The sequence below is a fragment of the Oncorhynchus keta genome, chromosome 5 (assembly GCF_023373465.1).
Source record: "Oncorhynchus keta strain PuntledgeMale-10-30-2019 chromosome 5, Oket_V2, whole genome shotgun sequence".
Lineage (NCBI taxonomy): Eukaryota > Metazoa > Chordata > Actinopteri > Salmoniformes > Salmonidae > Oncorhynchus > Oncorhynchus keta.
Genome location: NC_068425.1, coordinates 3,627,795 through 3,642,505, shown reverse-complemented (window position 1 = coordinate 3,642,505; position 14,711 = coordinate 3,627,795). Strand labels below are relative to the sequence as shown.

The 14,711-nt window shown below is 40.0% G+C and overlaps 2 protein-coding genes and 2 long non-coding RNA genes across 4 annotated transcripts in view; 2 read left to right on the top strand and 2 right to left on the bottom strand.

Annotated features, from left to right (window-relative positions):
- The window catches only part of LOC127929976 (uncharacterized), a 25,477-nt gene extending 19,301 nt beyond the window's left edge, over positions 1-6,176 (bottom strand). The window contains exon 1 of the long non-coding RNA XR_008136423.1: positions 6,047-6,176. This is a non-coding gene — a long non-coding RNA (uncharacterized LOC127929976). The remainder of the gene's footprint in view (positions 1-6,046) is intronic.
- The window catches only part of LOC118374375 (ferritin, middle subunit-like), a 37,094-nt gene extending 30,860 nt beyond the window's left edge, over positions 1-6,234 (top strand). Inside the window, exons 2-5 of the mRNA XM_052518493.1 lie at positions 4,417-4,540; positions 4,915-5,061; positions 5,295-5,420; positions 5,844-6,234. Coding sequence (XP_052374453.1) covers positions 4,439-4,540; positions 4,915-5,061; positions 5,295-5,420; positions 5,844-5,999 — 531 coding nt within the window. The 5' untranslated portion in view covers positions 4,417-4,438 and the 3' untranslated portion in view covers positions 6,000-6,234. The remainder of the gene's footprint in view (positions 1-4,416; positions 4,541-4,914; positions 5,062-5,294; positions 5,421-5,843) is intronic.
- LOC127929977 (uncharacterized) overlaps positions 1-12,762 on the top strand; it is a 27,660-nt gene extending 14,898 nt beyond the window's left edge. The window contains exon 2 of the long non-coding RNA XR_008136424.1: positions 12,418-12,762. This is a non-coding gene — a long non-coding RNA (uncharacterized LOC127929977). The remainder of the gene's footprint in view (positions 1-12,417) is intronic.
- On the bottom strand, positions 12,696-14,711 carry LOC127929968 (ferritin, middle subunit). The gene is made up of 4 exons (XM_052518483.1): positions 14,406-14,711; positions 13,889-14,035; positions 13,530-13,655; positions 12,696-13,056 (listed from the first exon to the last, which is right to left on the bottom strand). The coding sequence occupies exons 1-4, from the start codon at positions 14,505-14,507 to the stop codon at positions 12,901-12,903; spliced, it is 531 nt and encodes a 176-aa protein (XP_052374443.1). The 5' UTR covers positions 14,508-14,711; the 3' UTR covers positions 12,696-12,900.

Sequence of the window (14,711 nt, the reverse complement as noted above, 5' to 3'; positions counted from 1 at the left end):
TTCATCAGACCAGATAATCTTGCCTCTCATGGTCTAAGAGTCCTTTAGGTGCCTTTTGGTAAACTCCAAGTGGGTTGTCATGTGCCTTTTACTGAGCAGCGGCTTCCGTCTGGCCACTCTACCAAAAAGGCCTTATTGGTGCAGATATGGTTGTCCTTCTGGAAGGTTCTCCCATCTCTACAGAGGTAGTAACCCCTTTAAAATTGATTGATTTTGTTGTCAATATTCTGAACAAAAATTGTAATCACTCTCTTTTTGTCAGTCCCCCGGTTTTGACACTTGCCTGCCCTCACTCTGAACCTTCCTGCCGCTCTGTACCTACTGGACTCTGACCTTGTTTTGATCTTTTTGACTGTCCATGACCATTCTCTTGCCTGCCCCTTGGATACCAATAAATATCAAAGACTCAAACCATCTGCCTCCCGTGTCTGCATCTTGGTTTCGCCCTGTGTCCTTATACTAAGAGTCCTTTAGGTGCCTTTTGGCAAACTCCAAAGGGGCTGGCAAGTGGCTTTTACTGAGAAGTAGCTTCCGTCTGGCCACTCTACCATAAATGCCTGATTGGTGCTGCAGAGATGGTTGTCCTTCTGGAAGGTTTTCCCATCTCTACAGAGTAACTAACCCCCTTAAGATTGATTTTTGTTGTTGTTGTCAATATTCTCAACAAATATTGTAATCACTGTTCTGCAACATATGCTTCAACAATGAATGTATTTGCTGTGCCAGACCTAAGGGATAATGTTAGCTAATATAATTGTTATTTTATGTTCAAAATCTCAAAAACCATGCCAGATTGTAACAAAATTAGCCCTGGAGCATTTAATATAGCTATAAAACAAAACAAAGATATGTTTGGAGATTTGTATAACACTTTTATGAATAATATAATGTTAGCATTAAACAATCAAGGCCGTAAACACTTGTTGGACAATAATTGTACAAATGAAATGCCTTTTATGGTGCCTGACAAAACATGCCTGAAACTAAGTCATAATTAGTAGTAGAATAATGGATTGGCAAAAATTTGGCAGCTTCAACTTTTAGAAGATCAGCAGGATAGTGAGGCTAATAATTTCAACCACCTACAGTAAATATATTCAAGTTCACAAACATTAAGTATTTGAAACTCAAACCGCTTTTTCTATAATCCTGCAGATTTTTTATCATTCTCCAACGCCTCCAACATTACGCATGCCTGCCCATCGTGGTATTGGGAATCTGCTGACACTTGAGGACTCATCTGAATTAGAAATCAAACTCTGGTTCTCTTATTGCAGACCAAATTGTATACATTTTCCCCAGTTGTTTTTTAGAGAACATTGTATTGCAAGGTATGCTACAGTATATGTGTAGGATATGCTGTGTTGGCTAATTTGCATATGCAACTTCTTTTTAAACGTACATTCTAGCATACTTGACACACACATCTTTCTATCTAAACGCTTTTGCTTGGCTTTCTACGTAAAGTATATGATTGAATGTTTCTTTAAGCCAGCAGCTTGTAACTTCAAATGAGACATAAAATCAGGTCAAAACATGACAACAACAAAAAATGTCCCTGACAGATAGCTAATGAAACACTAGCCTCATGAGCAGGCAAATTGACAGTTACAGTAGCAGGCTAGACGAGTCAAACTAACATTGGCTAGCTTAGAAAAAACTTGGCAAAATGGTCAGTGGAGTTACCGCAATTTGTATTGCATGCTGCACTTTTCAAGTTCACTCAAAAACATATGTTTTTCTGCCATTTTCTTAAAATCTGAAAACGTTGTTAGGCCACACCAGTTTTCTAAAGAATTGCATTTTGGGCCCTGAAAGCACGGAAATAATGTCCACTGCTTGTATACTTTGTATTTTGGCTAATTTAGCATGACATCCGGGAACTTCTGGCATACTAACTATATCCATACTAACACCAATAACCATACTACATACTCCACTTACATCACAAATAGTATGGTTAGTGCGGTTAGTATGAGTATTCGAACACAGCTCTCGTTCTTATGAATACCAATGACGTTTCAACTACATGGCTGTATTGAGCAATAACCCAGCACCCTGAAAGCACCCTGTCAACAGTTGTGGAAGATCAGGTCATGTGAACTAAAGTTGTTAGGATGGTACTTTATTTATTTATTTCTTGATTTATTTTCATTAGCTGTAAAAAGTTTTCCACTTCACAGTTTTAGCTTAATAACATATGTGTGGTTAGACGTATGTAGCTACTTTTTTGTGTAGTTATTTCTAATGTAATCAACTTTGATGTACCATTTCTGAAGTACAATATGTTATTTGAAACCGAAAGATGTATCATCAAATACCATTTCTACAAAAGCCAGCCTTTTTTCTCTGTCCACTACTTTATTCCCATACCTCATTCTGAAAATGTAATTGATATAAAAAAAAAAATGTGTGATAAACCCTACAGTTTTTCTTTTGACTGCATTCTGGAAAAGCTACATATGCTATTGAAACATGTGCTCTTAGAGAATGAAACAGAAGTTTACAGAACTGCGTCTCAAAGTTCAATTCCTTTTATATCCTAAATCAAACGTAGATGTAGACTATTTCTAAATTAGCCTAATATTAGAATGAATGTTCAAATTCTTCCTATTCTCTTCAAAGGATACAGCAAACACAGACCTTTTTCAACAATAACCGCTGTAGTTAGACCCTCACTGTAGCATATTGATTTTGCCTGATACTATGGCTTTAGGTGTTACCAATATAATTTTACTTTTTAATAAACAAAGTTTTTTTATATAAAAAAATAACAGACCGAGATGAAGCCGTCAAGGCGAGATCTTTTACTTGGCCCAAAATCTTTCCGCGTGAGATAATCCCGTTTTATTTTCTAATTACTTGAGGATTTTGATTGAATATAAGTTTTGTAATTTTTAAGCTTTTACAAATGTACTGATATATGTGGATGCACGTGGCATTTCGGAAACTTTGAGAAAAACGACTTTCAGTTGTGCGTGTTGTTCACACTCATACCTGCCCTCTCATTAGCTAGAATGGTCCCCACCTGTTCCTGTCTTCAATCATTGAGCACATGCATTTCCATTGTGGTCACTCGGCTCTCTTGTCAATATAATACATGATCTTTGCTTCAGTGTATGAGTGGGATCATCATTTATATATATATTTATTTATTAATTATTATGAGCACAACGATACAAAAAATATACAAAGAAGAGTACATAAACCTAACAGACAGGGGCATTACATATCAAGATTCCTTTTCAATTAGTTAGACACTTTTTATTTCACCTTCAATTTTTTTACTTCACCTTTATTTAACCAGGTAGGCCAGTTGAGAACAAGTTCTCATTTACAATTGTGACCTGGCCAAGATAAAGCAAAGCAGTGCGACACAAACAATAACACAGAGTTACACATGGAATAAACAAACGTACAGTCAATAACACAATAGAAAATATATATATATATACAGTGTGTGCAAATGAGGTAAGATTCGGGAGGTAGGGCAATACATTGGCCGTAGTGGCGAAGTGATTACAATTTAGCAATAAAACACGGGAGTGATAGATGTGCAGAAGAAGAATGTGGAAGGGAGATACTGGGGTGCAAAGGAGCAAAGAAATAAGTAACAATATGGGGATGAGGTAGTTGGATGGGCTACTTACAAATGGGCTATGTACAGGTTCAATGATCTGTGACCTGCCCTGACAGTTGGTGTTTAAAGATAGTGAGGGAGATATGAGTTTCTTATATTGCTTTTTTGTTTTTACATTTACTGATCTTTTCAAAATAATATTTAAATTCGATCTTAAATAATGTGAAGAGGGGTTTGTTCTTGCCCACTTCATTGTATGGATAAAGAATCTTCCATGAAAGATAAACAAATGAACAATGAAAGTTAAATCAGGGTCCATATCATTTGGATCAAAATAAAACAATATCAGAGTCTCTCAGATTAACATTAATAGTCTTCTCTTTAAAATAAAATCTTCTAACTCACTCCAAAATCTTCTGACATAAGAGCATAACAACATTATTTGGATTAAACAATTATTGAACAATGATGGCCAACGATCTGATTAGCAAGAATTCATGAGAACACACAATGTTACATTCACTCCTGAGGAGTGGGGTCGTCATCAAATTATCCGCTAAATTCCTGTTGAATTTCTAAAGGTGATTGGCTACGCTCTGTGAGGGTGGATTTCACTGACGCATTCGGGTTGGAACAATAAATAGAGCGAACAAGGATCCTTCCAGTTCACAAGTCTGAGAAGACGCATGAAGAAGTTCTTGCTTCAACAGTGATTGAACGGAACTCTTCTGCTTTCGTCCCGCATTATAGAACATTCCGGATTGATAACATAACACTTACTTGAACTATAATAGCAAGATCGTCGAATAAACAATTTTTTTGTACCGTTCATTTAGATATTAAAGAAAATCTGCCAAAATGGAGTCTCAGATCCGCCAGAACTATCACCACGATTGCGAAGCTGCCATCAACCGGATGATCAATTTGGAGATGTTTGCCTCCTACACCTACACTTCAATGGTAAGGAGTCTACCAAGATGACCGTTTTGTTGATCTACCTGTTTTATTATTACGCCTGCGCCTAAATTCCACTTTTCACCTGACTTTTCTGTAGCCTATAACCTCAACTCCGTTAAGTACACATTTGAGTTATACTTGGCTTGGCTATTAATTGCCTCCAGGTAGGTATAACATCCAAATGAAGCCGGGAATCTATCCTACCTTGGACAGAGCGCGTAACAACTCCTTGACAGGTTAATTGTCAGGTTACCAAGTAGACTAGACTAGACTGATACATGCCTATATCATCAAGCTTAGTTGCCACAACATGAACTGAATGCCAAGTCATGTTTGGCATTTTTTTCCTCTAACCACACTTTTGTTTACCCACCCAGGCTTTCTATTTCTCCCGTGACGATGTGGCTCTGCCTGGCTTCGCGCATTTCTTCAAGGAGAACAGCGACGAGGAGCGGGAGCACGCTGAGAAGCTCCTCTCCTTCCAGAACAAGCGAGGTGGATGCATTTTACTCCAGGACATCAAGGTGAGCCTTTGAGCATAGGAAACACTTTTTTAGATTGTAGATGATAGAAAATGTTTTTACTCCATGGAGGAAAGTGTCTCCAGCATTAAGTTGATCTAGAGAACCTGTAGTCCTGAACTTACTGCCTCTAACCACTGAACTGAGTGTGAGAAGTGTAACTCTGTTCACTTTATCTTGACCTTAACATCGGCTAGTTGTCTGTAACCCTTCTGTGTTCACTCTGTCCTGTGTAGAAGCCAGAACGTGATGAGTGGGGCAATGGGCTGGAGGCCATGCAGTGTGCTCTGCAGCTGGAGAAGAATGTGAACCAGGCCCTGCTGGACCTGCACAAGATTGCCTCTGACAAGGTTGACCCCCATGTAAGTTATGGTGGAACCGCACATCACATGTATGTATCACATAGAATACAGGTACTGTCCCAGGAGATGATAACTAATGACACAGGATTGTGTGACCTGCTTTTGTAAGTACACGATAGTCCAGATGCATACTATGCAGCTAATGCATAAGGGGCGGCAGGTTGCCTGGCGGTTAGAGCTTTGCTCCAGTAACCAAAAGGTTGCTGGATCGAATCCTCTAGCTGACAAGCTAAAAATCTGTTCTGCCCCTGAACAAGGTAGTTAACCCACTGTTCCACGTTAGGATGTTCTTGTAAATTTGTTTTAAACTGACTTGCTTAGTTATATCTGCACTTATGCCATTACCACCAGGTTCTTGTTTGTTACTGTATCTACAATGGTCTGTAGTCATTCTCTTGTCTGTCCTGTGTTTTCCCTCTTTAGCTGTGTGACTTCCTGGAGACTCATTACCTGAATGAGCAGGTGGAGGCCATTAAGAAGCTGGGAGACCACATCACCAACCTCACCAAGATGGATGCTGTCAACAACAAGATGGCAGAGTACCTGTTTGACAAGCACACCCTGGGAGGCCAGAGCTAAACTACTTTCATCCCCAGGCTATGGCCTCCAGGCTCAGAGCAGGACACCTGGCTTCTCTGATAGATCCTCCTGGCTTTACATTTATAGGGAGGGGAGAGTGTTAAACTGGTGCAGTGCAACACTGCTGTGACATTGAGGTATTTTTGTTGACAACACTACTGTATTTTGGAGGCAAGGCATCTTGTAAAACAATTAAAAAGATCACAAATGTTTTTGTTGATGACTTCTAAGTGTTGACCTGTAGTAATGATTCAGTCTATTCAGGTTCTTTGCTCTGTCTTACTGAGCATCTTCATACCAGTGATAAATACTGACAATTGTAGACCTACTAGTGGCTGAGGGTCATAACAATAGAAGTTTAATAAAGATGTTAAGTCTTTTTTAATTTTTTTATTTTAAGGTCATGTTGAGAACAAGTCTGACCAGAAGGGTGTTACACATGGAGTAAAACAATTACTTTAGAAAAAAATGGGCAGTCATCTTGTAAAAGGCATAGTGCCATGTCAATTAAGGAGCCAACAGGTGTCAAAAGAGCTCTAGGTCCATAGGTAAGCTGCAGCGATCGGTTAGCTGCTCGGATAAAGTTGGAGAGGGAGATAAAAGTCTCCAACTTCAGCGATTTTTGCAGCTTGTTATGCACAGGCAGCAGAGTACTGAACCAAGGTGTTGGCTCAGTGAGATACACCTGCTGGAGCGCGTGCATATAGAAATGGCCAACAGGTGAATCAAACCCTTGTCGCAACTCTGCTGGACTGCAAGTTTGAGTCCGTTGACAGCACTATGGTGTTTTCTCTGAGTGATCTAGAAAGCAACTCTGGAATTTTCTGGATGTTTGATGTGAGTCTGGAAGGAGAGTTTGCAGTCTAGCCACCTAGGTGTTATAGATGTCACATATTCAAGGTTGGAACCATCCAGGGTGGTGATGCTAGTGGGCATGCTGCAGGCAGCGATTCGGTCATGCCTACAGCAAACTCTGAATCTTCACTCAATGATAAATGCTTTCTACACCTCATTGTTCACCATACAGGGCTTGCCCTTAAAGGGTCTGCAAATGGATTAACCACAAGGCAGTGAAGGCTGTTGAGTAAAGAATTTGGTGATTGACAGAGTTTACGACAAGCCTTGGTTCAAACAATGAAGACGGCTGCACAGTACTGTCTTTTATCGAATAATAATTTAGTACCTTTAAATGAAAACCAGATGTTCATTCGGAGATGGTTTACCTGGTTGACTTGTTAATCTTGTAGTAGTGCCATGTCAATTAAGGAGCCAACTGTCAACTCTAGGTCCATAGGAGTGAAATGGGTAACAACAGTTGCTGTAGATCTTCACTCTGCATATCCCAAGTTTATAAAATGGCCAACAGGTGAATCAAACCCTTGCGTCCTGCTGGGTAAATCCGTTAGCCAGCTGTTATGGTGTCTTTCTCTAATGATGACGTTCGGCTCTTACTGACACACTCAATCTTCACTCATTTTGGTAATGCACACTAGTTCCCCTACAGCAAACTCTGAACTGAATACTCAATAGTAAATCTACAAGCCTCTCGTTCATCATACGGGGCTTGTTGGAGCTGTCACATGGTTGCAAAGATAATTTACCAAAATTACTGAAGTCTACCATTTTGGTAATTAACAGGCAAGCTTAACGTTAATACTTTAAACTGAAAAAATATTGCTATATTTTTGGTGTCCAAATAGTAACTGAGTTTCTGGTGGGTAGACCATTTGGTTAAAGGGGAAAATGGATTAATGAGAACAGTGTCAAATCAACAATGGCATTTTTGGTAACTGCAACTATTTCCTTTTCACAACTGCCACCATTTACAACCAAGAAGTATTGACATGGTAAAATAATGTACATTTAAATAAAATATGGTGATGGTGTTCACGGAGTTGGTTTATATTTAGGGTAATGTTTTGCAGCTAAGTCATTCTATTTCAAAATCCATTTGACCTGTGCCAAGGCCACACAGAGGGCCAGAGATTTGTGATAACCTGACACTCCCAAAAAAGCCACTAGGTGGCATCTGATTAAAAAGCATATTCCTTAATTGACCAACATTGGTATTAGTTATGGATCCCATTTAGCTGTTGTCAAGGCAGCATTTACTCTAAATGGGGTCCAGCAAAATAAAGGCAGTTCGATACATTACAAAACAGATTTCAGGCCTCTACCACACAAAATCCATTGTGTGTCTATATTGCATATGTTATAGTGTCTGTGCCGATGTGTCTCTTCTCAGTCCCTGCTGTCCAATAAGTTGTATTTTTATTTTTAAAGTCTTATTTTACTGCTTGCATGAGCTACTTGATGTGGAATAGTAGACATATCATGGCTCTGTGGTACTGTGCACCTCCCATAGTCTGTTCTGGATGTGGGGACTGTGAAGAGACCTGGTGGCATGTCTTGTGGAGTATGCATTGGTGTCTGAGTTGTGTGCTAGTAGTTTAAACTGACAGCTCGTGCATTCAACATGTCAATACTTCTCACAAATACAAGTAGTGATGAAGTAAATCTCTCTACTTTGAGCCATGAGAGATTGACATGCATAATATTGTTAGCTCTCTGTGTACATTTCTGGGCCAATTGTAATTTTCCTAAGTCCTTTTTTGTGGCACCTGACCACACGACTGGACAGTAGTCCAGGTGCGACAAAACAAGGGCCTGTAGAACCTACCTTGTTGATAGTGTTAAGGCAGAGCAGTGCTTTATTATTGACAGACCTATCCCCATCTTAGCTACCGTTGTATCAATATGTTTTGACCATGACAAAAGTTTAGTCTCAACTTGTTACATTTCCACATTATTCATTACAAGATTTAGTTGAGGTTTAGGGTTTAGTGTTTTAGTTCATCAACATACATAGACACACAGGCTTCACTCAGCGCCAGTGGCAAGTCATTAGTAAAGGTTGAAAAAGTAAGGGACCTAGACAGCTGCTCTGGGGAATGCCTGACTCTACCTAGATTATGTTGGAGGCTTCCATTAAAGAACACCCTCTGTGTTCTGTTAGACATGTAACTCCAGATCCACAATATAGCAGGGGACGTAAAGCCATAACACATACACTTTTTCCAGCAGCAGATTATGATCAATATTGTGAAAAGCTGAAGTGTTTTATTTTATGTTTCTGTATTTTTAATCTTTATTTAACTTGGCAAGTCAGTTAAGAACAAATTCTTATTGATAATGACGGACTACCCCGGACGACGATGTGCCAATTGTGCGCCGGCCTATGGGACTCCCAATCACGGCTGGATGTAATACAGCCTGGACTTGAATCAGGGACTGTAGTGACACCTATTGTACTGAGATGCGGTGCCTTAGACTGCTGCGCCACTCGGGAGCCCTAACAAAACATCTCCCACAATCTTTTAATTATCAATTTCTCTCAGCCAATCATCAGTAATTTGTGTAAGTGCGTACATGTTGAATGCCCTTCCCTGTAAGCGTACTGAAAATCTGTTGTTAATTAATTGACTGTGAAATAGCATTGTATCTGGTCAATCACAATTTTTTTCAAAAGTTTACTAAGGGTTGGTAACAGCCTGATTGGTCAGCTGTTTGAGCCAGTAAAGGGTGCTTTGCTATTCTTGGGTAATGGAATGACTTTTGCTTCCCTTCAGGGCTGAGGGTGCACACTTTCCTGTAGGCTTAGGTTGAAGAGAGGGCAAATAGGAGTTGCAATATTGTCCGTCCGCTGTCAGCCTCAGTAATTTTCCATCCAAGTTGTCAGACCCAGGTGGCTTTTCATTGATGACAGACCATTTTTTCACCTCTTCCACACTCACTTTATAGAATTCAAAATAACAATGCTTGTCTTTTATCATTTGGTCAGTTATGCACGGATGTGTAAGTTCAGAATTAGTTGTTGGCATGTCATACCCAAGTTTTCCAATCTTGCCAATGAAAAAAAGCATTAATGTAATTGGCAATATCAGTGGGTTTTGTGGTGAATGAGCCACCTGATTCAATGAATGATGGAGCCCGAGTTTGTCTTTTTGTCCAACATTTCATTTAAGGTACTTCAAAGCTTTTTTGCTATCATTCTTCATATCATTTATCTTTGTTTCATAGTACATTTTCTCCTTCTCCTTTTTGTTCACTTCACTCACATGATTTCTGAATTTATTGTACAGTATGTTTGCCAGTCAGCTGTGCAGCCAGGCTTATTTGCCATTCCCTTTGCCTCATCCTTCTCAACCATACCATTTTCCAATTCCTCATCAATCCATGGGGATTTAACCATTTTTTTTGCAGTCATATTCTTAATGGCTGTATGCTTATTAATAACTGGAATAAGTCATTTCATAAATGCGTCAAGTGCAGCATCTGGTTGCTCCTCATTACACACCACAGAACAGCAAACATTCTTTACATCTTCATCATAGGAATCCCTACCTTTGCGACCCTAAGCTGTCATTTTTGACTGAGACTGTAAAAGCATGCTTTAAGCCATATACATTTGTTGATTGCTAGGCGTACAAATACCATTATTTCTTGGTATACAGTATTTGAAACAAGGTCTTGTTTGGCTTCAACCGGACGAGATTGTGAACAACTCTTGGCAGAATGCGTTGCTTTACTACCGTGAAGGTGATCAGCACAATATTGTTTGAACTGCAGCACCCCAAACGATTCGTTCTCGAGTTTGTTCAGCATAGGCTGTTTATGGTTTGGTTCTACAAAGCTGTGACCATCATAACATTCAATAATCAATTAATTGCATTCAATATAGTTTTCTTCTCTATGCTGCTGGCAGAATGATCTATTTTGCCTATGCCCATATGACAGACAGTTGTTGGTCGGAGCGCATCACCAAAGGATCGCATATTAATCGTGCTGGATAATTCATTGCGGCCAGCAGGTCAAACTAATATCTTAAATGAGTCACTCAGAAAAAAACGAATCATGAGTTCAGAAGTCTTGAGTCAGTAAAAAGCTGTTCAAAAATAATTATTTGTTCTTGAACTGCACCTCATTAGCCAGAGGTGACACCGCAAGTTCCAAGGTGGTGTGGCAAAATGTGTATGTGTCTTTTCTGGGGCCTAGAGTGTTTCCTGATCTCATGACCTGGTCAGGTATGGGTCCAGCGTCCTCTTCGTAGGCCATGACAAAATATTATTGTTTTAGATAGCTTCCCTTTTCATCTGTGCTATCACTATAGGACTGGGGGTTTTATTGTCAGGTTATGTGGATTGGAAACACTCCTGACCTAAGGTGGATCAAACTCTTTCACACTACCACAAACCTTGCTCTTACTCATTCCAAATCTGATACCAAAACAGCCAGAGACAACAACTTCAATGGAGAACATACTCTGTAGTTTAATGAACTACTGTAGCAGGGATGAGTGTTATGCAAAGAAAAGAAACAATGTCTTTATGTATATATTTCCCTCTATGCACAATGTTAAGCAATGGACAGACAGGTTTAAATGTTATGACATAAAACCTATTATTAGTTCATCTGATTACAGTGCTCTTCTAAAATGATTATTTCTAGAAGATTTATGTAAGGCAGAGTTACAATTAAGACAGTAGACCTTGTAATAACTTTTTTTGAATGCTCAAGTCATGAAATCCCGAACCTATTGTTGTCCTGGTCTCCATCTGGTCCACCAGAGGTTTGTTCAGTGGGACTCACTATAGGAACTGATTGCCTGTAAAATCCATATATACAATCATTAAATCAACTACTTTCAACATTTTCATTGAAAATAATATCCCCCTTTTCATGAGGCAGATTTTATTGAATGTCATTCATTTTATTCCACTCTATTCTAACCAAACTTGCCTTACCTGTTCATGTCAGTAGGTGTCACTATGCACAAACTAGTCAAAAAGACTGATGCCATGACATCTGCCTGTCTCTGTGTATGTGAAAGTTCAGGTTGTGTTAGCTAGAATCCATCAATTCATTCTTTCTGCATTAGCCATCCATGTGTTATGGGTGAACGTGTTTTTTAGGTTTTTTTATTTTAAAGACAGTGAAATTTGCACCACAAACATTTGTAAATAACCACCAGAATTGGAAATAAAATAATATGCCAACAAACATTACTGGACTAACAAACTGGCTAACAAACCTGTTCAGGAACTTCAGTATCCCTTGGCTTTGGGTAGCAGCATGAGATCGTTTCATCTTTATCCTGTGCCTAACACATTTATTCAGTGAGTCTTAAGAACGAGAGGCTTGTAGAATCACTCCTTTGAGTATTCAGTTCATAATTTGCTGTAGGGGAACTATTGGGCTTTACCAACTGAAATAAACACAATGAGTGACAATTTGTCAGTCAGAGCCCAACTTCCCATCACTAGAGAAATGTGCCATAACAGCTGGCTAGCGATTTTGATTGACCTCTTGGCTGTCTAATAAACTTGATGCACAGCGTAAAGGTCTACATCAATTGTAGGTAACAATTTCACTCCTACGGCGCTAGAGTTGACAGCTGGGTCCTTAATTGACATGGCACTATTACAAGATACAGTAAAGGACAACCTCTGGTCAGAGGTAACATCCTTTATGAAACTCATGTTAAACTTCTCCTATTGTTATGACCCTCAGCCACTAGTAAGTCTACAATAGTCAGTATTTATCACTGTATGAAGATGCTCAGTAAAAGAGCAAAGCACCTCAATAGACTGACAACATCCATTACTACAGGTCAACACTTAGAAAACAGCAACAAACTTCAGTGATCTTTTTTATTGTTTTACAAGAAGCCTTGCCTCCAATACAGTAGTGTTGTGAACAGAAACATCAATGTCACAGCAGTGTTGCAATTCACCAGTTTAACACTCTCCCCTCCCTATAAAAGCAAAGCCAGGAGGGTCTATCAGAGAACCAAGGAGTCCTGGTCTGAGGCTGGAGGCCGTAGCCTGGGGATGGAAGTGGTTTAGCTCTGGCCTCCCAGGGTGTGCTTGTCAAACAGGTACTCTGCCATCTTGTTTTTGACAGCATCCATCTTGGTGAGGTTGGTGATGTGGTCTCCCAGCTTCTTAATGGCCTCCACCTGCTCATTCAGGTAATGAGTCTCCAGGAAGTCACACAGCTAAAGAGGGAAAACACAGGTCAGAAAAGATAATGAATACAGACTATTGTAACAGTAATTACAGTAACACACAAGAGCCTGGTGGTAATGGCATAAGGGCAGATAATGAGGTGTCTGCAGTTTATTTTGTAACTAGACACGTCAGATAACAAATTCCTATTTACAATGACATTCTAACATGGCACAGTGGGTTAATCAGGGGCAGAACAGATTTTTACCTTGTCAGCTCAGGGATTCGAGCCAGCAACCTTCTGGTTACTGGCCCAAAGCTCTAACCACTAGATGACCTGCCACCCCTTATGCATTAGCTGCATTGTGTGTGTGTAGTGTGCATCTGTGGACTATTGTGTGAGTGTTAAGAAACAGGTCACCCAATCCTGTCATTAGTTATCAGAGCTACAACAACCTGATCATCTCCTGAGACAGTACCTATATTCTATGTGATACATACATGTGGTTCCACCATAACTTACATGGGGGTCAACCTTGTCAGAGGCAATCTTGTGCAGGTCCAGCAGGGCCTGGTTCACATTCTTCTCCAGCTGCAGAGCACACTGCATGGCCTCCAGCCCATTGCCCCACTCATCACGTTCTGGCTTCTACACAGGCCAGAGTGAACACAGGAGGGTTAGGGACTACTAGCAAACGTTTAGGTTTGGATAAAGTGAACAGAGTTACATCCCTCACACTGTTTCAGTTCAGTGGTTAGAGGCAGTATGTTTAGGACTACTCCAGGTTCTCTATATCAACTTAACGCTGGGCACTCCATGGAGTAAAGACATTTTCTATCAGTCTACAATCTAAATGTTTTCCTCGATGCTCAGGCGCTCACCTTGATGTCCTGGAGTAAAATGCGTCCACCTCTCTTGTTCTGGAAGGAGAGTAGCTTGTCGGCGTGCTCTCGCTCCTCGTCGCTGTTCTCCTTGAAGAAATGCGCGAAGCCAGGCAGAGCCACATCGTCACGGGAGAAATAGAAAGCCTGGGTGGACAAACAAAACAGTGTGGTTAAAATAAAATAAAAAGTGCCGAACGTGACTGGGCGTTATGTTATTGTTGTGGCAACTAAGCTTGATGATATAGGCATGAATCCGTCTAGTCTACTTGGTAACCTGACAATTAACCTGTCAATGAGTTCTTACGCGCTCTGACCAAGGTAGGATAGATTCCCGGCTTCACTTGAATGCTATACCAACCTGGAGGGTCTTAATAGCCTTGCCAAGTAAAACTCAAATATGTACTTAACGGAGTTGAGGTTATTGGCTACAGAAAAGTCGGGTGAAAAGTGGAATTTAGGCCCAGGCATAATAACAGGTAGCTCAACAAAACGGTCACCTTGGTAAACTCCTTACCATTGAAGTGTAGGTGTAGGAGGCAAACATCTCCAAGTTGATCATCCGGTTGATAGCAGCTTCGCAATCGTGGTGATAGTTCTGGCGGATCTGAGACTCCATTTTGGCAGATTTTCTTTAATATCTAAAGTAACGGTACAAAAATAAGGTTTATTCGACTATTTTGCTATTATAGTTCAGGTAAGTGTTATGTTATCAATCCAGAATGTTCTATAATGCGGGACGAAGGCAGAGGAGTTCCGTTCAATCACTGTTGAAGCAATAACTTCTTCATGCGTCTTCTCAGACTTGTGAACTGGAAGGAGC

What these genes read in the sequence shown, in the direction of transcription:
- LOC127929968 (XM_052518483.1), bottom strand. Translation starts at nt 14,507, where the DNA reads ATGGAGTCTCAGATCCGCCAGAACTATCACCACGATTGCGAAGCTGCT. An exon ending in TTTTACTCCAGGACATCAAG is followed by an intron (nt 13,656 to 13,888) that starts GTGAGCGCCTGA and finishes TGGCCTGTGTAG; the next exon opens with AAGCCAGAACGTGATGAGTG. An exon ending in CTGACAAGGTTGACCCCCAT is followed by an intron (nt 13,057 to 13,529) that starts GTAAGTTATGGT and finishes TTCCCTCTTTAG; the next exon opens with CTGTGTGACTTCCTGGAGAC.